A 20,758-nucleotide genomic window follows, 5' to 3' on the forward strand; every position below is an offset into this window, starting at 1 on the left:
TAGTTTAAGTTAAGAGGCAAAAAAGTTTCGAAAGGATCCTCCTCACGTGCTTTGCATCTTGGTTATGACATTATGAGATATAAAATTATTGTTTTATATCAAGTTGTTTGCCGATATGGTTCAGAAATTATATCTCACTAATATAAAAAAAAAATATTTACTTATTAGGTTATATTTTTTTGTTTGATATATCATATATCATATATCATATATGAGTGTTGGGTTGTGGCCTTTGCTAGAGCACAAAATACCGCAGTATCTCTTAGTGGATTTTTCAAACGTCCACTAACCCCCGTTGGAACATACTCGTTTGTTCATGATCGGCAAATACATTGATGGGATGAACTTATATCGCTGGCCTATGAAGGATAATGGAGATTTTTAGGATGTAATTGAGAGAGCTTATTAAATAAAGCGTCGTTGGTGGTGTCATATGATATTCTCCCCATCTACAGTTATTAAAATGAAAAATAAATACTTTTAATTGATAAAGTTATAAGAAATGTAAAAGAATATTTACAATCCGGCTGAAAATTTTAATTTTAATTCAATCAGATTGTCCAATTATTAAACTTTTTACAAGGATTAAGACTTGATACCGGCCTGATGAAGCACATGCTTGTGACCGTTAAATAAATTGAGCGGACAATTTTCACAAATATGTCAGTAGCCGAGTTGGCCTGTGATCGAGAGTTCAATAGTGAGGTTCCGCGTTCGATCTTCCTCTCTTTGAGAGTTACCATTTTATTTTCCTTTTTCTCTAAAAATAAGTAATTCATCGGCCCATAATAATTTAGGCCTGTGGCCCGTTATTAGGACCCGTTATTATTCAGGGTAGAAATTACTACTAATAAAAGGGACAAATTTGAGCCCTCTTAACCTATCCACCTCAGCAAAAATCTACCATCCTAAAATCTTGCCACATCAGCTCTTTAACTGGATTAGTTTTCACAAAATCGTGTGATAACCTTCTAGAAACTCTTTCTCTCCCTACTCTAAATCCAAACGACATCTTAAACTGTGAATTGAAGCAGAAGCGTCATGTACTTCCTCTATAAAACCCAGAATGACCAGTTCCATATGTGATTCAGTGATTGCCTTACCTCCATCGGCCCTTCATCTTCCAAGTTCAGGTAACTTTCCCTTTAACAAGGTTAGGTTATGCATCATCTCTTTCATATGACGGCTAGGTCTATAGTTTTAGTGTTTATCTGACTAGAGTTTTAGTCTTATAATTTGGGGCTACATTGTACCGAGAGAAGGGTTGGATTCGATACCCCTACTCTTGAATTGAATTTACCAAAAAATAGGGCTGTAGCTAGATTAATTAAGAAGCTATTTGGCCGGTGGTCGCGAGAGAGATTTAGATCTCTCCGGTCGATTCATCTGCTTACCGAGTTTCTTACATCTGTTGTTTTAATGCTAAACCAAAAAAAAAGGTAAGGTTTCGTATGCAATATTTTCGATAATCCCAGATTGTTTTATTAAAATTTTGATCGAGCTGCTGCTATTGAAAAACAATATACTCTATGCTTATTTCTTAATCTGGTTGCTTCTTCTATTTTGTTATACTACATGGAAGTGTTTTCAACATATGTGACGGTGTAGAAGGATGTAGAGAAGAGACTCACGCACATTCTTTTATTGTCTTCCCCTATTGCTTAAATCCTGCTTTCCAAACGACTTAATTCCATTATTTGCATAATTCTCCTTTGCTATGTGACTTAGGCTTAGTATTTTCTTGCCTTCGGGTCAAAGTCACCATAGTCACATCCAACTTATTGGAGAGATTTGTCAAAGGATTCACTCCCAAAGCATCCATTTTTGTTAGGTGATTTTTGTTCTTCATTTTATAATTTTATCTTGACTGTATGGTGATTTCAATTCCTAGAAATCTTCGATTGGGGAAAATTTTGGCTCTCAAATCTTATATATAATGCAACCATATTAATGAATAACTCTTTTATTGTGATGATTAACTCTTTTACAAGTTACAGTCGATAACTTGATTTACTCTTTGACAAGTTACTGTTTATATTAATGATCATGGCATCTCATGGATTATTTTTCCCTCAACTTGGAACTAATTGTTGCATAGAGTTTGATTATATAATCATGATGCTGGTAGTCTATTCTCTTCGGTTTCACTAGAGGGTTGTTTAGTCAGTAGTTATCATACATCCGTGATTTGGAGTAATCTCTACATCTGTGATCAAGAGCTTATGGTACAACACGTTGTAGCTATATTTGGAGTAGTTTGGGAGTTAATAATGAGCTTACACTTGGGTTAAGCTAAGCTAATAACGAGAGTGGCTATATAACAATAAGAATTGAGATCCAAAATTCTGCTATAGTTTCGTATCATATGTATATATTTTATTCAAATATGCTACGCGCACACCTGTGTATGTTATGTTATCAAAACATTTGCTGAAACAGTCATCTAACTTTGAATTAACTACTACCTCCGTTACTATATGGGTACAACCTTGAAGCTATCATGTTCCCTAATATTTTTTAAACACAAGACAACATATTGTTCAAATCCAACTCTGTAAAGGTTCTTCGTTAATATCCTTTTTAACTTGCTCACTTATTTCCAGCCAGGCTATGAACATAAAGACAAAAAGGAACATTAAAAAAAAATGAATGCAAATTGTATCAATATTATCTTGTGAAATTAACTATCAAACACTAAAGATTAACTATCAAGTATAATGAAGCTTAAGCTTTTAAAGAACGTTAATGTAAATGCCCTCTTTATTCACCAGTGTTGTATTCCACAAGGACCACAACTACAGTAATTTTGAGGTCAAGCTCTTCTTCTCTTTGGGTCTTAGAATTATGTTATGGAGCACAATGATTGAATATGTTGAATTATGTTCTATAATAGACTATACTTTAACTACCTATAAAGAGCTATCAGTACGTTTTCGTTGTGATTTTGTCGTTGTAGTCAACGTATAGTGCTCCAATGAAATTCTTCAAAGGGTAATTATTTAAAAAATGGTGTAAACATTAAAATCTCTTTTCCTTATCACACTTTGTAAGAGTTAGAAGTATGACATCGCACATTTTTCCATTAGGCCGACATATCATATTATCATTTTTCAGATGTGACGTACCATATATTTTTCATAGATAAGTTTGTAGATGTTTTAGAGATTTAACAATTTGGTAGGGAAGAAGCCCCTTGGCCCAGTGGTTGGCCTAGGGTTCATCAATGCTTCTACACCATGAGGTCTGGTGCAGATTTATTAATTGTGCAGATTTAAAAAGGCAAATTTATAGAAGATCTCCAGTGATGCGGAGGTTTTTATCAAGAGCATGGAGCAGGAAATGAGTATGGAGCAAGAATTTATGTACTGAGGGTCCGAATGGTGACAGCGGATTTGGTTGTGCGGGACAAACGATTTGACAGTGCGGTACGGTTCAACTGCGGTTTAGATGGAAGAAATATATTTGCGGGATAAGTGCGGTTAGAAAAATTAAATAGTATATAATAATTTATGATTGATGAAATATTTACTTGCGTTACACAACTAAATTATTGAATTATGAAAAAGATAACAAAGAGTGCATATTAAAGATTTTTTTTACATATACATATTAAAGAATATTTTTACAAATAAAAAAACAATTGAAAACCGCACTTACACTTCTACCCTCTGCTCTTTTGATGTGGGTAGACCGCACCGCTTTTTGTAGAGAAAAACAAACAAAATCTATGTATTTTTATTATTTATATATTATATATTGTGTTAGTGCGTTTTTCTACAAATATCACATATTTGTGTGATTGGTGTATTTTGTTTGATCCGTCCCGCAACAGTCAAATTCCGTCCCGCTTAACTGCTACCATTCACTACCTAAATCTATTAGGACTAGAAGGAATTGTCATAATAAATCTAGAAGATTAAAAAAAAACAATTTGGTAGGTAAATTGCTTTGTCAACTATAGCTACGTGAACTTTATTTAGTAATTCTGAAAATACAAATACTAAAAACAAAATCCACACATAAATTCTTACAAAAGACCGCGCGTAGTGTGGAATAGCCTCTAGTTCTCTCATAAAACAAAGACTCTTTGTCGGTACGTTTACGTTATGCCATAGAAATCAACAGAAAGGATATTGTATTCGTTTAGCTAAACTCTATAGAATCTTTGATAAAATAGGTGCATATATATAATCAATTTGATAATAGAAGATAGAATATTATCAGTTGCGAAGATTTATTAATTTATTTTTAGCTTTGATTAGCCATTGTACAATACAAAATTATTATTAAAGACATGTGTAAATATTATTTAATTATTTTGGTGACAGCGGTAAAATTTTACTGTATGTGTTGCTGGCTATTGATTAATGACATTTCAAGTCTTTTTACCTACATCTGCATATATTTGTTGATAATTTATACGTCATAGACATATAATAGTTTTATATTTTTCAAAAGAGAGGAATTCATTTACGGAAAAAATAAAAAATAATAATAATAAGCTCAAAATATAAAACTACTAACAGTAAAATTTAAAACTAATCATTTGATGTTACAAAGTTTTGACAACTGTTACAAATTCAAGTTAAAAAAAACACTTTTAAAATACATATTAGTAATATTATTAAGAAAATAGTATTTAATTAAAAGCGGACACATCGGATGAATATTTAAAAAAAAAAAAGGAAAAAGAGATTTAACCGGACGATGATAATAAACCCTAAGACCCAGTCGCCATGAGCCACTGAAGACCGAAGCGTTGATATCAATTGGAGAAAAAGAAAAGAAAAGGATAGCGATTACGGCGGAAGAGGAGGCGGTGGATCTGAAAGGTAAGAGAACGTCAGAGTCCAAAGAATCATCAGAGAAGAAGCAAAAGCGTAGAAAGAAGAATGAGTCTTTTGAAGTTTTTTGTAGTCAATTTTGCTAGTTGATAGATATAGATAACTGCTTGCTTGATAGGTGTGTATTTTATAGTCAATTTTTTATTTATCATATCAAATAATCATATTTTGAAGTTATTCTGAATTTTGTTTTTGTTTATCTTGATTTTGATTCATGAATGATTTGTCTTCGGTTGTATAGGAGAATGCGAAATAATCCTAATTTTTAAAATTCAAAGAAAATGATTTTTAAGAGATATTTTCGTACAAATTATTGAATATGTAAAAAAATTTTTTAGTGATTCATCAATGCTAACGTAAACCAATATTCACAAATTCATTATTTATTTTGTGATATATGTAAGTAGGAAGCAAAATAACAAAAAGTGTTGTTATCAACAACTATTTTACTTGCTAAACAAACCACCCAAAATTTCGAAGAACATCAAAGCTCAAATTGTTGCTCAAGCAACGGGTGGAGACCCATATTAAGTCGTAATTGGATATTTTTTCTTTTTTTTTTTTCTTTTACTTCAATATTTTAAACGTCAGCATCTCAATTTTGTTTTATTTATTTTTTTGTAGGAGCTCCTTTTTGCTTTTTGATATGTGCTTTATTGCATTTTTGTTTTTCCACAAAAAGGAAATAAATAACTAAACAATTATCCCACAAAAAGGAATCGTTAATAAAATATTAAATAGTTTTGGGTACATTAGTTTGCAATATTCATTTAGATTGTCGCCAATGAGCTTCGTTATTTTGTCAGCTTATAGGATTTCACATTAATAATGTAGCGTGATAAACCTGTAATGGTTATTAAAATGATGATATATATACATTGTAAAACAAATTTATGAAAATTAGAAATGATTTCCAAAGAAATTTGATTTAGTGAATATTTTACTACAATACAAGGAGAGATTAAAACATGAACTATAAAAAAAAGGACTGATGATTATTAATTTTTTTGATTCACCATGCATGACACAACATGCTAGCTACAATATATAATACCCTATTAAGATATCTGATTTAATATGATTCTTGTTGTCCAGAGTGACTATTATTCTTTTTTGGTCTAGTACGGTTCTGTTGGGGTCGTCTATCTATATGTTATTTTGGGGAAAATAGAGCAAGTATATAAAATAGTTATAAAGATTACCAAAACTTATGTACATCAATGATTGAATTAATGAATACTAATAGGAGTACCAAAGAACATAATTTGATTACTCTTTGAAGAGGAATAATGATGTTACTTACTTTCGGGTTCTTACAAAAACGATTAGTTCCCCTAAAACCTACATTAAACTCTACAAAAATTAAATATAATATTTGAATTTTAAGATTCCAGATTCTTTTTTTTTTTAAGTTTCTGTTTTATGTAAAAAAAAATCGAATCAAAGATCTTCGAACAAGGTAGAGGTGTGGAGTAGACAAAGCTTGGCTTATCTTTTATCTTCTCACTTGGGGTATAAGGTCAATCTCCGAGCTCTTCTATTGTCTATTGCCTGCTTATTGTCTACTCCACACCTCTGCCTTATTTCCCAAGGTGGCTCTCTTTCTCTCTCATTAGCAAAATTTGAATTTGGGTAATGACAAAGGATAAAACTAGTATAACCACTAATTTGTTTATTATTATTATGTTGCTGTTATTTGTGGCTCTAGAGAGTTTATTTAGATATAATTGTCACGGTTGTGGAGATGCATTGTCTTTACACTCTATGGGAATTTATGAGCCTTAGTTTCTCTAAACAATCGGGTTTGTCTCTCAGTCATTTTGGAGAATAAAAAGCACTTGTAGTTGGGATTGTTTGGCATCCCTTATATCATACTCAAGTTTCTTGGAATTTTGGAAACCGTCTTCGTTGTCACTAAAAAAACTATGCCGGAGATAAAGTCAGAATCTAAGAAACCAATTTAAAAAAAAAAAATCCAAGAAACCAATTTGGAACGTTGGGCGACCTCCTATTTATTTTACATACAATTGACGACCCACATAAAACAAAACTATCAAGTCAAGGCGTGACCTCCTTTTTATTTTCTTTGTCACACTCAAGAGTGACACCTAAAGACTTTTCTTAGTGATTCATCAATGCTAACGTAAGCCAGTATGTCACAATTCATTATTTATATCATATTAATACTGATGTAATAAGTAAGTAGAAAGCCAAAAAAATAAATAAAAATAAATTGTTGTTATCAACTCTTCCACTACCTAAACAAAAAAACCATCCGAATTTTCGACGAACATCAAACCAAACTCAGATTGTTGCTCAAGCAAGTGGTGGAGACCCCTATGAGGCTATAATTATTATTAAGTCGTAGTTGGGTTTTTTTTTTTCTTTTTTTTTTGTTAACTTGAATATTTTAAACTTCGGCCGCCTCCATTTTGTTTTTTTTTTTTTTCTGAAACGTGCTTTATTGCATTTTTGTTTTCCCACAAAATAATTTTTTTTTTTAACTAAATCATTCCACAAAAAGGGATTTGATTTTGTGAATATTTTAGTAATAACAAGGAGAAATTTAAACATGAAATACAAAATAAAGAACTGATGATTATGTGATTCGCCAAGCATTACACAACACATTCAAGAGTACTACTACTAAAAATATCTGAAATTTTTATTATTATTCACATATGCTACACCTGTCAAGAGTGACTATATTACCTTTTGGATTAATATGTGATTCCGTTGGGGTCTATCTATATGTTATTTTGGGGAGAAAAGAGAGTATTAGTTAAAGATTACCAAAACTTATGTACATCAACGATTGAATTAATGAAGGACATAATTTGATTATGATGATGTTACTTGGGGTTCTTACAAGAACGATTAATTCCCCTAAAATCTGGAGTATATAATTCTGTATGTACAAAAAAAAAACATTACCATCATAATAAATATATCTCCAGTAAACTCTACAAAAATTAAATCTAATATTCGAATTCAAGATTCCAGATTCTTTTTTTTTTTTCTAAGTTTATGTTTTAAACAAAAAAAGAATCGAATCAAAGATCTTCCCGGAGAAAAGGATGAGCAAGAAGCTGGGGCGCCGTCCATCTCTTACTCGAATCTTTACGTAGACAACACTCAACAAAACTCCTAAACTCTTCCGAACATCCCTCGGGAGCTCTCGGCGGTTCTCCAAAACACACAGCGCACATCAACGTCGCCCAGTCAGGTCTCTGCCCCGGCGGAAGCAAAGGAAAATGACCAACGAGAAGCTCAAGCATCATCAACCCAAAGCTCCATATATCTCCGGCGTATATATCCGAGCTAACCCCACCGGAAGAAGATTCCGAATCAAATCTCTCCGGACTCATGTAAGCACAAGTCCCTACATATGAGTTGCACGAATCCAACGACCGTACCAAGATCTTGCTAACTCCAAAATCAGCGATTTTAACTTCGTCTCTCGAGTTGAGAAGCAGATTCGCCGGTTTGATATCACGGTGAACGATCTTGAGAGCGTGTAGATAGCTTAAACCTTTCAAGATCTGTTTAGCGAACCCTGCGAGTTTCTTCTCCGTCACGGCACCGCGTAGAGATTCTAAAGTTCCTCCGTCCATGTACTCCATCAGAATCGAGACTTCTCCGACGACCGGTTTCTCGAAGATCCCGTGACATTTAACGACGTAGGGAGAATCAGTACGTCGGAGGATCTCCATCTCTCGCATCAGCTGTCTAGTGAAAACAGGATCCATGTCTCCGTTGACGGTTTTCAAAGCGTAGATCTCAGACGTGTTCTTGTGACGGACTCTGTAAACGATCCCTCCGTTTCCGCATCCGAGTACGTTGAGTCTCTCGAGATCACTTGCAGCTGCTGCGGAGGTGGAGGTAGCAGCAGCGACGACGGAGGAGGAGGAGGAGGAGGTGACGGAGAAGCGGCGGTCGGAGATCGGAGGAAGAGGAAGGCGGAGATTTAGCTGACGACGTTCACGAACCAAAGCCATATGCGAAGAAGAAGAAAGTGATGATGATGATGATGATTCTGAGAATTAAGAGAAGCTTCAGAGAGTTTATATGATTTTTTGATTTTATTTCAAAGTCTTTTTAATGAGTGTGAGGAGAGGAGACTACGAGGAAGGTGAAGGTGAACATTACTTAATTTAATTTCTTCTTATCTTGAAGTGGAAACTTTTTTGTGTTTTTGTTTTTTTCTTTCTGAATGTATAATATCGTTAAAAATGCAACTTGTGTGTGAGTGTTTTGATTACGCACGTGGTTAATTGCATCAGACTGTAAATTTTAGTATATATCATGGAATTAGAAATTGAAAAGGACTCTAATCCTAATCGTAATCATTTATTCTATAGTAGTTAATAAACCATAATTAAGGTGGGTGCCTAAAAAAAGTTAATGGAAGTTGAAAGATTTGGGCGACTAATAACGGTAACTAATTCAGTAGTAGTGGTACATTAATAAATGATAACAATACTTTATGAGAAATGTAAAGTGTGAAGATGAGAACGACCAAAGAAGTTTAGGCCAACGTGGAATAGCTTCTAACAGCCATCTGGTTGATTTTCTGAGGCCATCAAATTCAAATGTTTGGCATCTTTTTGCTAATTATTCTGTGACTATTATTACTAAGTTGTTAGATTCAGATAAGATCTTTGAGGACACATCAGATTTACGATGAGTTTTTTTTTTTTTTATTGTATATAGGGATTTAGCCTTTATTCTATGCATGTGTCAGGCAGGTGTGTGTATTATTCATGCACATGCCTTATAACACCTCCACAAAAATTTGAAAATCATAATATTAAATCCGCACACCAAATTCGAAAGTACGAATCAGAGTAAAGTTTGTTGGTATTTTTTATACATAGTTTTTGACAGATATTTTAAAAGAAAATTATATTTAGCATATAAACTTAAGTTACTACTTATACTATACTAAAAGTGTAAACATTTACACTGGTTGACACGAATTTAAACTTTGTTAAAGAGGTCGAAACTTGAAAACGTTGGATATATTTGAATATTTTGGTTGGTGTTTTTTTTTATTCGTGCCCATATATGCATTTAGCATGTCTAGTGCATGTGTCTATTTATTAAGCACATGCTTACTGATATTTTAATTACACATTTGTTTTTAAAAAATTATTAACCAGACATCTGTTCCACGCTTGTCGACAACACATGTTATATAGGGTACGTTACAATCTAATATTTGTATATATATATATTATTTTTAATGAAATTGTGATTTTATGTCTTCAACTTTCATAAGATAACCTAATTAACAAAAAAAAAAAAAAAGATAACCTAATTAATAGCAACATAATCAATCGGGATCTCATTTAGATTCTACTTGGGCTTGATGGGCTCTTACCCGTTTAATTTCGATATGTTTGGTTCAACTTAATGTTTTTTTGGAACTTTTTTCTTTTTCTTATAATATAGATTGGCTGATTGACAATCATTATTAGAATGGGCTTTTATAGTACAGTATCTTATTAATTTCTATTGTCACTTTACTATAATTCAATGAGTGTTTATTTATTTATGTATGATCAAAACAAAAAAAAGTTTGTTTATGTATAATCATGATGAGATAGATTATTCATGAGGTTATAATAAGTTAATAACTACAGTGGTGATTTAGAGTCGCAAGTTGGAACTTAATTCTTTCATGTAGATGAAATATATATTGCTAATTATACCACTCTGGTAGATGTTTGGTTTACATAAAAGAATCGACGGAACAAGAATTAGAAAAAAAAAGTTTGTCTTTTGTCAAGAATTTTCGATTTACGAAACTAAAACGCAGAATGAAAAACAAACGAAAGACCAAAAGGAAGCAATTAAAGTGGAAAAGTAAATTGAATTAAAGAGAGACAAAGTCTTCCGTGTAGCCACTAAGCCATGGATCCGACCTAATCTCCCATGTCGTATCAAACGATTCCCATGGGATACTCTTGAGATCTTCCATCGAAACTTCTAAATCCTCAAGGGTCACGTGTTCATAATCCTTCTTATTCCTCGTAGTAGTACTGATCTCACCGACGCTTTCGTCGTTCTTCTTCTTCTTCGGAAGTGATATCTCATCGTCGTTCTTCTTCTCCGTCTTCGTCTCGCTAAGATCAGTAGTAGAAGAACACGAATCCGCTCTTGATGCAACATCATTGTCTTCCTTCGCTTTCGGTGCCCCCTTGACCACGCACATTAATTCGTCGAATGCTTCGACGTTCTCCCACCAAGACCCTAATCTCCGCTTCTTCTTCTTCGGCTCTAGGGTTACATCCTCATCGTCATCGTCATCGATGATGATGATTGCATCAGTAGAAGGAAGCGATCTCGAGGAGTTGAATGTCGGAGAATCGACGAAGCAGAGTTTATCGTTGTCGGTCTTATTACGACGTTGCTTGGAGAACAAGGTGAGTCCGATCTGCGACTCGTTAATCTCTTGTTGTTTCTCTATCGCCATGTTTCGTTTTCGTGTGAAACCAAATATGAAATCTAAGAAGGGATTACGAGAGAGAGACAATATCAAATTGAGAGTCAGGGAGATTATGAAACTTTTAATCTGGCTTTTGAAACTCTTAAGTTATATAAAGAGACTAGATTGATACATCTCGCATAAGGAAAAGGAAAACCTTGAAAAAAATTGGAAAATTTTAACTCGGATATGGAAAAAAGTAAAAAGGAAACTTCTTTTACATTACATCACTTCTGTTCAAAAAGCAGTTGTGTGTAAATAGATAAATACGCAAAGATTTTTTTTTTTTTTTTTTTAATAATTCTTGAAAGTAAAAAACTATATCCTAAATTACAATATATTTGTTTGGACCAAAATAATTAACACAAACCGGTAGATCCCGAAAGGAATAGGTATTAAGTAAACCCTAATTTTGATTTGAATTATTTTGTATCACAAACTGTACAATTAATCCTAAGTAAGGGAAATTTATTTACCATTTGTTTTGGAAGCTATGTTATGCATTTTTGACATAAAATGTTACTTTAGGTAGGACTATTTTCCCCTTGGGAAAAACTTGGTAGGAGATGACCAGTGACATTAATCAGAAAAAGTACACCAAAATTTTACAAATCATTACACAGTATGAAGACATATTCAAAACAGCTACCACGTACGAAAAGTGCGAGGTTTGGATTGAGGTTTGGGGTACTCTGGTCTGGGTTTACCTCTGGAGATATCTGATCTGGTTTTAGCTTCCTCCACGAATATAACCCTTCCATCCAAAAACTGTATAAACACCAAAATCAGAATTTGCGATTAACCCCTTTTGTTCTCAATCACACCAGGTAAACGATTTTAAGAGTGAGAAGACAAGACTATGATGTTGAGCTATGTACCTTTCCGTGCATCCCTTCAATAGCTTTCATAGCCTCCTCCTCTGTGTCATACCTTAGGAAAGCAAAACCTTTTGGTCTATTAGCTACCTTATCCATCACCAAGTTCACTACACGGGGTGAGGACACAACCAAGAACATAAGTTACACAGTTTGTAATAATTGGACAGAAGTGGAACAAAAGGGGAGCTTTGTATGCTTACTGTGTATAAGCTTGCCAAACTGTTCAAAAGTATCTCGTAAGGTATCTTCAGTAGTGCGGAAAGAAAGCCCTGTGCAAAACAATCAAAGTCAAGTCCATATTACTCGAAGTTCAAGTCTCATGTGGTGAAAGCAGAGAGTTGAAAAGTGAATAAACGGATAAAAGAGCATTTAACACTGCTCTCTCTTTTTTTGGCCTTGTCTAAAGCTCTAATTCACCACGATTCAACTTTACATATAGAAGAAGCTTATATACAACATTGAGTGATACCACAAACGAATGATGGAAACAAACACAAGAAAGAAAGAAAGATATCAATCAATCTCCTCAGGTCATCAGAACTTGACACCCATTCATTCTACATCAACCAAAAATCATTCCTGCTTTTACAACAAATCTGACAATTTCTTGGGTACAAACACTGCAACATATAAAAAGAGTAACTCTAATTGTCTCTGGTTCAGGCCTATTCCTGAAAGGAACCAAACAGAGACATTCCCCACACTGAGACAATCTCTCTAAAACCCACTACTCAGGCTAAAACACAACAAATTGAAAGGCTTTACACCCTCCAAACAAGTTTGTCATTCCTTTCAATTTTACACTCCCAACGCAAGATTATAAACAGCTAACATCGTTAACTAATATATCATTGGTGACAAGCTAGCTCCACCAAATGTGCCCGCTCTAAAGGTTTTGGAGATATATTCTAAGTTTATAAAGTAGTCAGTCAATCACAAGGTTGCTCTCAATGTATCCACAGTGAAAAGCAGATGAAGAAACTGGAAACATTAACTTACCACTGACAAAGAGTTTCGTCTTTGGCCCAGAGGAAGACGACGACGAAGAAGAAGAAGAACCGGAAGAGATACAGCTAGAAACCATTAACCCGCCAATATCACGGCGTCGGCGAGCCGAAATAACGAGGGTTCCGACATTGATTCGTCGGCAAGAGACGCTGCATACGGCCGAGAAGTTAGATCTAAAGAGGCGATCTCCGGAACACGATGGAACGACGACGTTCCCTAAGCTTACTGCCATTGTTTCCCTCTTCTTCTTCGCCGGACCCTATCCCCTCATCAACTTACACAAACTTTGATTTATTGAGGGTAATTTTGGTATTTCATATATTCGTTTGATAACACAAAACTTAAAACTGAGACAAAGACCGGTTTAACAACAAGGAACTATAAGAAGATTGATCCAGTCTTATATATGTACACATTACACATGTTGTGAAGCCAAAGTTTCAAAACAATTAGTGATTTAATCTAAACCCTAAATCTTTTATTAACAAAATGAATGAATCAAATCAAATCAAATCATAAGACTAATAAACTTCACATATATGCTAAACATTATCTTCTCTCATTCGTTGGTCTGACATTTCCGGTTAATAAAAGCTTCCAAAGCTTCCCTCATCCACGAGTTCTGACACAACACAATCGCTTCAGACAAAGAAACCCATCTCCGCTGTCTGAATTCAGCTTCAGGCCACTTCTCAAACTGCTGACTAACAAGCAGAGGGAACATGTAACCGTCGTGAACCATTGTATGTCTTTTGCTTTTGTATTGCCATTTCCCAAGTGATTCTTCGAGCTGTCCCGTAACACCAGCTTCTTCGATCGTCTCTCTCAACGCAGCTTCTTCGATTGATTCATCAATCTCCCAACCTCCTTTTGGTAATAACATACCTTTCCCTTTCTTCTGTGCACTTATCAAAAGCACTTCGATCTCTCTTTCTCCTCCACCACCATGTTTCTTGTATCTGTACGGTACACATCTGCACAAGGTTCGAATAATTTCTATAAGATTCCTATAGACCCCCAAATTAGGAAAATTAGGGTTTTGGGAAATTGGAGACATATACATACCCGACGACTTGGCGATGACCTGAGGTACTGTAACGTTGAAGATCTCGACCGGTTCGAGAGACTAAAGAGACGACTTTCTCAATCGGTGCGATCTTCTTGGAGTTGTTGGAGGAAGGGATGTTGTTATCAAACGTCGGTGATAAGTGCGATGTTACGTTTGAAAAGTTTGATATGAATAAAGACACATAGATTCCTGTCATTTATTTTATTTTAATTTTTTTGTTGTTGTTGATGTTTTCTTTTTATCTCTCCGCCGCAATCTCCGATTCAAAGATGGAGGAGTCTCTGAGGAGAGGAGGACGAAGATGAGAAAAGATGTGTGGATTTGTGATGAGGATTGGGTTTTTGTGGAACGCTCTTTTTATATATTGGAAAAAAAAAAAAAAAAAAAGTCGCCACGCGCTTCAGATATTTGGTTGATGCGTTCCAACTACATTTTTGGTCGTCAATTAGTTCGGTTAAAGGAATCGAGAGATTCCGGTCTTTTGATTCGGTTACTGAATTGACTTTTTTTTTTTTTTTTTTTAATTCGGTTTTGAAATTTAGTTCACGTTGACAACTCTTCAAAGCTTTTTTAAAAACAAAATCCAGATTAGAACGGGGGTTAATAAAATACTAATCTCTGCTAACAAAGTAACAATACTCTCTCATTCATTCATATGATTTAATCAAAGTTTTTTTTGATGTGAACGAAACAAAAGTCCGAAGTACCAAAGAACGCGGGATAAGAAGAAGAAGAAGAGAGTGGGAGCGTAGATGCGCGTGGAGAAGCAAAGCAAGTGGAATGACTCGTTTTGTCTGTTTACTTCTTCTTCTATGTATTCCCCACACGACACAACATGTACACGTGCTGGTGCCAACACGGTATTTACGGATTATGTAATAGTATATCTTTGATGACTTTTAAAACGAAACTACTTGAGAGCTATTTTTCCACATATTATTGTTGCTTTTACATCTTCTAGAACAAAAAAAAAAAAAAAATATGAGGGCTATTTCGATTTTCGACATATTTTTTTTTTTTTTGCTCTTACGGCTTCTATCCGAATATGAATATTAATTAGATATCATAAAACTGACTTATCAAAATTATATGAAGATGGGTGTAAGACTATTTTATTAAGTACCAACATTTTCGAAAGAAAAAAAAAAACTATAAATTTGTTGTGTTTTTTTTTTTTTAATTAATTGAAATTTATACAGATATATGGAAAAATATTTCAGAATCAACATTTTTTAAAATGAAACAAAAGGGTTTCAAAAACTATAATTTACCGTAGGTATCCATTTGAGGTTTATAATTTGTGTGTTTCACATTTTTTATATTCTCTAGTAGAATTTTTCAACTTCTAACTTAGAAAACCTGATACAAATTATTCCATTACTGAACAACATTTCTTTCGGTCAGGTAATTCAAAAGAAACATAAATAAAACGGATATTTCTGATAATAACAAAGAGAAAAAAAAAATTACAATAAGATCATCCCGAGAAAAGCAGATACAAAGCTATATCCCCAAAAACTGATTCCGAGAGCTGCATTTCTTTTGCTGCTTCCTGAAATATTCTCCGTTTCAATAAGAAGGCACATCAGTTACTTTATCAAGACAAAATATAATCTACTAATTAATTCATCATATCTTTTCAAACTGGAATACTAAGAATTGAAAAAATTCTGCCTATATATGTTATAAAAAAAAAAACAAAGAAAAATACTACGTAACAATTCCAAATTGTAGAATTTACATTTTTTTCGTGTTGTATCAAACCAAAGCAATATATATGAAATGTTAAATGGAATAGCAAATCCAAAATTTAATATTGATGTATCATCAGAGAAAGTACGTAAATGCATACCGTTGGCCGCAGCTTCCGGCAACGAAGCAGGCGAAGAAGCTTCATCAAGAAAACAAAACATAAATATCAGAACAGCGCATATAGACTCTTACAAAATTGATACAACAATCTCATATTCAGATTACAAATCTAGCTAGAGATTATAAGAAGAAGAAAAAAAACCCACCATTGGTCTTGTTGCAGACTGACAAATCATGATTAATACCACATGAACTAAGGAGATTAAGAGCGGCCTCTTTTGTGAGTGCAATGAATCGGAGCATGTCCGGATGGTTGACCGCGGCGCACAGACACGTCGTCTCTTTCTCGGCGATCTCTTTCATCGGAGCGCAACACCACGACGACGGAGGAATCGGCAAGTGAATGTACGGTTGGCACGGCAACAGTTTTGTCACGCATCGCATTGCCTCTTCTACTTCTCCGAAGAATTGCGCTGTGACTTGAACGGAGTAGAGGATGCTGACGATGGTGACTACGCTGAGGATTCTTGTAATCCCCATTTTTGTTGTTGATAAGTTTTGTTTTGAAAACTCTTTCTTTTTTTCAAAAAAAATAAAAAAGTTTTTTTTGTTTTGCTGAGTAATAATAATATTATCTTATATATAGAGAGAAATTGATGAAATTTGTTTAAAGGGTGACACACATGGAGGTGAGCTTTGTATCTCAATTTTTGAAATTTTTTTATATTACCTGATTTGTTACAATATTATTATATTTTATATAGAGAGAAATGATTTATTTTTTTAAAGAGAATCAAACATGGAGGTACGTTTTGTATCTCAATTTAGTAGATTTTTTATATTACCTGATTTGTTATAATAATATTATCTTATATATAGAGAGAAATGATTAATTTGTTTAAATAGAGTCAAACATGGGGGTAAGTTTTCTATCTCAATTTAGTAGATTTTTATATTACCTGATTTTTTATTATAATATTGAATGCGTAGAGAGAAGTAACGAATACAAAATAAAAATTCTGAATTTGGAATTAAATTGACTGAATGTTAATCACCCCGTCCTGTGTGCATGTAACAAGTACTACACCATGCATGTCCTCACAATCTTGTTATTTAGTCTCTCCATTGGAGAAAATAATATGTCATGAGGTATTAAAATGTTGGGAAAGTGAAGAGTATGTACCAGCATTATTTAGTATATAAAATTATGCATGATATAGAAATATATCAAGTTATTGCTAATTGGTTTTGACTTTGAATTTTGCTATGATTAGCCATCATTTTGAGAAATCATGACACGTATCAATTTACTTATCCTCAAATTCGTTTATGAGTTAAAAGTGAGAGATTTGATACGATATAAATGACATCAAACTATACATTATCTGTTTGCTTATATATTCTTACTACTATTTCAAACTATTTCACCTGTTTTTATCTGCACTATTTCACCATTTTCATTTTTTCTAATGATATGACACTTTTAAAAATGTATGAATTACATAAAATGAAATGAGTATCTAACAGAAATATATTAACAGTACACTAGTTGATTATTTTTTATGTTTTCACTTTTTTGCATAATTTTGTAACTTATTTTATAATGGGTTGACTGTTTGCATAATAAAATATCATGCATAATTTCGTATCAGTGCATACCGTTGTTTGTATGTTGACTGTAGCTTTTTTTGCATAATTTTTCAATCTTTCTTTATCGGCTTTTTCTTTTTGGTTTTCATCGATGCAATTACATGTTTGTATGTTTAGTAGCTTTGCCCTGAATATGATAATTATAAACGATAGAGGGCAATCGAATGTCTCATATATATATACCCCAGTGGGCGAAGCTGGTGTGGTGGACACTTTTAGCCCACTCCAATATTAATGTTGGTGATTTTAGGGTTGGCTGAAGGCTGAAGCTTGTGTACAGTGTGTTTTAAAAGAAAAATCATATCATGACTGATATAAGAAACAATGAAAATGTTTACAACAGATTAAAGATGCTTAATTAAACAAAACACGGACAAAATATAAAAATAGAGACATGTAAGTGACATAATCAAAAGAAGATCAATGCCACAAAAGCAGACAGAAAGCTAAATCGATTGAAGCTGACGGCAGAAGCGGCAGAGGTTCCTGTTCATTGATTAGGCCACATCATTAGTTTGTATAAAACATCATTATAGTTTGTGTATTTTTATGAATGTTTTTGCTTCTCAATGAAATAATGTAACATCAAATTCGAAATTAAATATGAATTAGTGCATACCGTTGGTTGGTCCCGGCGACGCACTAGTAGGAGAAGCTTCATAAAACAAGAGAGAAACATATGAAAATCATGTGATAAAAAAAAAAAAAACATATGAAAATCATGTTAATCTAATTAATACTACTAAAAGTTATTGATCGACGAGATATTAAACCGAAGAATATAATCACACTACTCACAAGCGAGTTTGGCGCAGAGTGAAACGTCAGGGTTAGTTCCACAAGCCTTGGGAAGATCGAGAGCGTTCTCTTTGGTGAGCTTTAGAGCTTTGAGCATCTCAGGGTTGTTAAAAACGGTGCATAAACACTGTGCGTCTGTTTCCACCATCGCTTTCAACACCCCGCAACACGACGATGGAGGAGGAGGATTCACCGAGTGTATGTAAGGCTGACACGGCAACAGTTTTTGCACGCAAGCCATCGCCTGAGGGTTTCCTCCTTCTCCTTGTGCCGTAGCCTGGACGGAGTAGAGGACGACGACGGCTACGACCACAGCCATAATTTTGCTAATTTCCATTGTTCGTTTTGTGATTTTTCTTTTTGAGTTTTTTTTTCTTCTTTTTTTTTTTTGTTTTCGCGTTACGGGTGAGAGTATGTATATGCGTGTTCTTTATAAGTAGAGGAAAATGGAGAATTACATACGATGTTTGTTTTTGTGGTTACTTATGATGGTGAGATTTGTTTATGATTTTTTATTTCATGGATATTTATTACCTGATTTGTTTTGATTAAGTGCATGCCTCGAGGATTAGTGCAAATTTAATTTACGTGGCCTAGTCCTTAGATTACCTCCTAGTACTGAAATCATTTTTCCCCACACGTTTTATTTATACAGTACTGATGAATCTGAGTAAATTTTAATGAAAGGTTACTAGCATTATATATTCTCTGTTTTATAAATAAATTTAAAATGAAAACAATCAATCAAAAACTAAAATCACCATTCAATATTAGGCCATGAATGTTTACAAGTTTTTAAATGGTTTTTGAATTATAATTTGTCTTATAGTTTTTGGTTTTTAGATTCTAGATTTTAAAAAATTAAAATATAGTAAAAAAAAATGGTAATTAAAAACCAAAACTAATTTTAAAACGTAAATGTCTATTACAATTTACAAGTAATACATACAAATGTACATGATTACGTGGCGGATAAATATTGGATCAATGATAATAATCGACGTGGCAACATAATAGAGAAGTGCGCTGAGATGACGTCACTTAGTTCTTCTTAAAAAAAATATATATATATATGGTTTGAGAAAGTGATTGGAAAAAAAGATAATGATGAGAGTCTCAGGTTACACACAGTCATATCGCTGCACTATCTATCTTCACACTCTCTCTCTCTACACTCATTGCGTTCATTCTCGTCCCTTTGTTCTCGTTCTCTCCAACGACGATCTCAACAACGACTTCGACGATACCAGCGCCAACGATTCCCTCTGATTTCGATGATATCGGGGAATCCGAATCTAAGTCCATTGAGGAGCTTGATCCAGGTTCATGGCGTCCAATCTTCGAGCCAGACGATTCCACCGTCCACGTCGCCGCAATATTACTCTGGACTCCACAAAATTCTCGCGGCTTCTTGTGGCGAGTGAAGGGAACACTAGTTTAATGGAGGAAGCGGTCTCAGAGATAGATTCGTCTGCTTCTTCCAGCTGAGACTGAGACTGCAGTCAATATAGCTTTCTGATATCTAAGGATTCTCCCATGATGGTTGAACCAATAGTAAATAGTAACGTTGAATCCTGTTAAAGTTTTGTAAATTTCCTATGACATTATTGTGATTGTATCTCTGAATTCATTGATGAAGTAGGGTTTATCCACCCCTCACAGTTCACCTTGCTGGATAAAGAAGCTGGTTTCTCCAATGTGCATCTCCAGCCTAACGATGGAACCTCAAGCAAGTTCTGGAATCAAGATCACAAATTGGGAATATCCACTGATATACTTGTTCAGTTATGTAAAGATGCCAAACGTGTGTTCTGCTTGCGCTTGAGGACTACAAATGCCATGGAAACGCATGTAATGAGTCTCGAAAAAAGAATATCTCTTCTTCCCCCTGTACTCCCGAGAGTGAAATCATGAAGCATAGCCAAGCTGTTTTGCTGTTAAGCTCAGACTTTGGAACTGCATGGAATGCTAGGTAACTCATATTAAGTAATAATTGTTATGATTGGCTTGATACGTTTCCTAGTCAACTCATAATATTTTATCTTTATTTCAACAGAAGGTGGGGTAATTGGTTTGTTTGTTTGTTTGTTTGTAGTGTTCGACAGAAGACTATGGACTTCGTCGCACCGTGCAAGGTCAGGAAGATGAATAACAAGCTATGCCCCAATAAGCTTTGTTACAAATGCTTATTAAACAGGTTCGTTTTTTA

The 20,758-nt window shown here is 34.0% G+C and overlaps 6 protein-coding genes, 1 long non-coding RNA gene and 1 other non-coding gene across 8 annotated transcripts; 2 read left to right on the top strand and 6 right to left on the bottom strand.

The window, feature by feature from the left end:
* Positions 1-921: 921 nt before the first annotated feature.
* Positions 922-1,975, top strand: LOC104712962 (uncharacterized). The gene is made up of 2 exons (XR_755563.3): positions 922-1,133; positions 1,583-1,975. It is a non-coding gene; the product is annotated as an uncharacterized LOC104712962 (long non-coding RNA).
* LOC147939186 (small nucleolar RNA snoR109) lies at positions 1,310-1,410 on the top strand. The gene has a single exon (XR_015567715.1). It is a non-coding gene; the product is annotated as a small nucleolar RNA snoR109 (small nucleolar RNA).
* Positions 1,976-7,659: 5,684 nt separating the features above from the next.
* LOC104712963 (mitogen-activated protein kinase kinase 9) lies at positions 7,660-9,169 on the bottom strand. The gene has a single exon (XM_010429975.3). The coding sequence runs from the start codon at positions 8,840-8,842 to the stop codon at positions 7,898-7,900; it is 945 nt and encodes a 314-aa protein (XP_010428277.2). The 5' UTR covers positions 8,843-9,169; the 3' UTR covers positions 7,660-7,897.
* A 1,458-nt stretch (positions 9,170-10,627) lies between these two features.
* On the bottom strand, positions 10,628-11,412 carry LOC104712965 (uncharacterized). The gene has a single exon (XM_010429976.3). The coding sequence runs from the start codon at positions 11,320-11,322 to the stop codon at positions 10,723-10,725; it is 600 nt and encodes a 199-aa protein (XP_010428278.1). The 5' UTR covers positions 11,323-11,412; the 3' UTR covers positions 10,628-10,722.
* Positions 11,413-11,837: 425 nt separating this feature from the next.
* Positions 11,838-13,475, bottom strand: LOC104712966 (organelle RRM domain-containing protein 6, chloroplastic). Its single transcript, XM_010429977.3, has 4 exons — positions 13,212-13,475; positions 12,413-12,481; positions 12,213-12,319; positions 11,838-12,102 (listed from the first exon to the last, which is right to left on the bottom strand). Exons 1-4 carry the CDS (start codon positions 13,450-13,452, stop codon positions 11,980-11,982), a joined length of 540 nt encoding a protein of 179 aa, XP_010428279.1. The 5' UTR covers positions 13,453-13,475; the 3' UTR covers positions 11,838-11,979.
* Positions 13,476-13,599: 124 nt separating this feature from the next.
* Positions 13,600-14,912, bottom strand: LOC104712967 (nudix hydrolase 21, chloroplastic). The gene is made up of 2 exons (XM_010429978.3): positions 14,286-14,912; positions 13,600-14,194 (listed from the first exon to the last, which is right to left on the bottom strand). Exons 1-2 carry the CDS (start codon positions 14,483-14,485, stop codon positions 13,780-13,782), a joined length of 615 nt encoding a protein of 204 aa, XP_010428280.1. The 5' UTR covers positions 14,486-14,912; the 3' UTR covers positions 13,600-13,779.
* Positions 14,913-15,639: 727 nt separating this feature from the next.
* On the bottom strand, positions 15,640-16,829 carry LOC104715836 (non-specific lipid transfer protein GPI-anchored 8-like). Its single transcript, XM_010433208.2, has 3 exons — positions 16,308-16,829; positions 16,142-16,180; positions 15,640-15,841 (listed from the first exon to the last, which is right to left on the bottom strand). The coding sequence occupies exons 1-3, from the start codon at positions 16,639-16,641 to the stop codon at positions 15,756-15,758; spliced, it is 459 nt and encodes a 152-aa protein (XP_010431510.1). The 5' UTR covers positions 16,642-16,829; the 3' UTR covers positions 15,640-15,755.
* Positions 16,830-18,035: 1,206 nt separating this feature from the next.
* On the bottom strand, positions 18,036-19,005 carry LOC104712968 (non-specific lipid transfer protein GPI-anchored 9-like). Its single transcript, XM_010429980.2, has 3 exons — positions 18,550-19,005; positions 18,371-18,406; positions 18,036-18,237 (listed from the first exon to the last, which is right to left on the bottom strand). Exons 1-3 carry the CDS (start codon positions 18,884-18,886, stop codon positions 18,161-18,163), a joined length of 450 nt encoding a protein of 149 aa, XP_010428282.1. The 5' UTR covers positions 18,887-19,005; the 3' UTR covers positions 18,036-18,160.
* Positions 19,006-20,758: the final 1,753 nt, after the last annotated feature.

This window comes from Camelina sativa, chromosome 9, assembly GCF_030686135.1.
Source record: "Camelina sativa cultivar CO46 ecotype springtype chromosome 9, ASM3068613v1".
NCBI classification, from domain to species: domain Eukaryota; kingdom Viridiplantae; phylum Streptophyta; class Magnoliopsida; order Brassicales; family Brassicaceae; genus Camelina; species Camelina sativa.

Bases quoted from the DNA above. Each gene is read 5' to 3' on its own strand.
- LOC104712963 (XM_010429975.3), bottom strand. From the start codon at position 8,842: ATGGCTTTGGTTCGTGAACGTCGTCAGCTAAATCTCCGCCTTCCTCTT.
- LOC104712965 (XM_010429976.3), bottom strand. From the start codon at position 11,322: ATGGCGATAGAGAAACAACAAGAGATTAACGAGTCGCAGATCGGACTC.
- LOC104712966 (XM_010429977.3), bottom strand. From the start codon at position 13,452: ATGGCAGTAAGCTTAGGGAACGTCGTCGTTCCATCGTGTTCCGGAGAT. The intron at 12,482-13,211 runs GTAAGTTAATGT...TGTTTTGCACAG, and splicing joins GACGAAACTCTTTGTCAGTG to GGCTTTCTTTCCGCACTACT. The intron at 12,320-12,412 runs GTAAGCATACAA...CACCCCGTGTAG, and splicing joins GTTTGGCAAGCTTATACACA to TGAACTTGGTGATGGATAAG.
- LOC104712967 (XM_010429978.3), bottom strand. From the start codon at position 14,485: ATGACAGGAATCTATGTGTCTTTATTCATATCAAACTTTTCAAACGTA. The intron at 14,195-14,285 runs GTATGTATATGT...AACCTTGTGCAG, and splicing joins GGTCATCGCCAAGTCGTCGG to ATGTGTACCGTACAGATACA.
- LOC104715836 (XM_010433208.2), bottom strand. From the start codon at position 16,641: ATGGGGATTACAAGAATCCTCAGCGTAGTCACCATCGTCAGCATCCTC. The intron at 16,181-16,307 runs GTGGGTTTTTTT...TTCTTGATGAAG, and splicing joins AGTCTGCAACAAGACCAATG to CTTCTTCGCCTGCTTCGTTG. The intron at 15,842-16,141 runs GTATGCATTTAC...AGAATATTTCAG, and splicing joins GCCGGAAGCTGCGGCCAACG to GAAGCAGCAAAAGAAATGCA.
- LOC104712968 (XM_010429980.2), bottom strand. From the start codon at position 18,886: ATGGAAATTAGCAAAATTATGGCTGTGGTCGTAGCCGTCGTCGTCCTC. The intron at 18,407-18,549 runs GTGAGTAGTGTG...TGTTTTATGAAG, and splicing joins ACTCTGCGCCAAACTCGCTT to CTTCTCCTACTAGTGCGTCG. The intron at 18,238-18,370 runs GTATGCACTAAT...ATCAATGAACAG, and splicing joins GTCGCCGGGACCAACCAACG to GAACCTCTGCCGCTTCTGCC.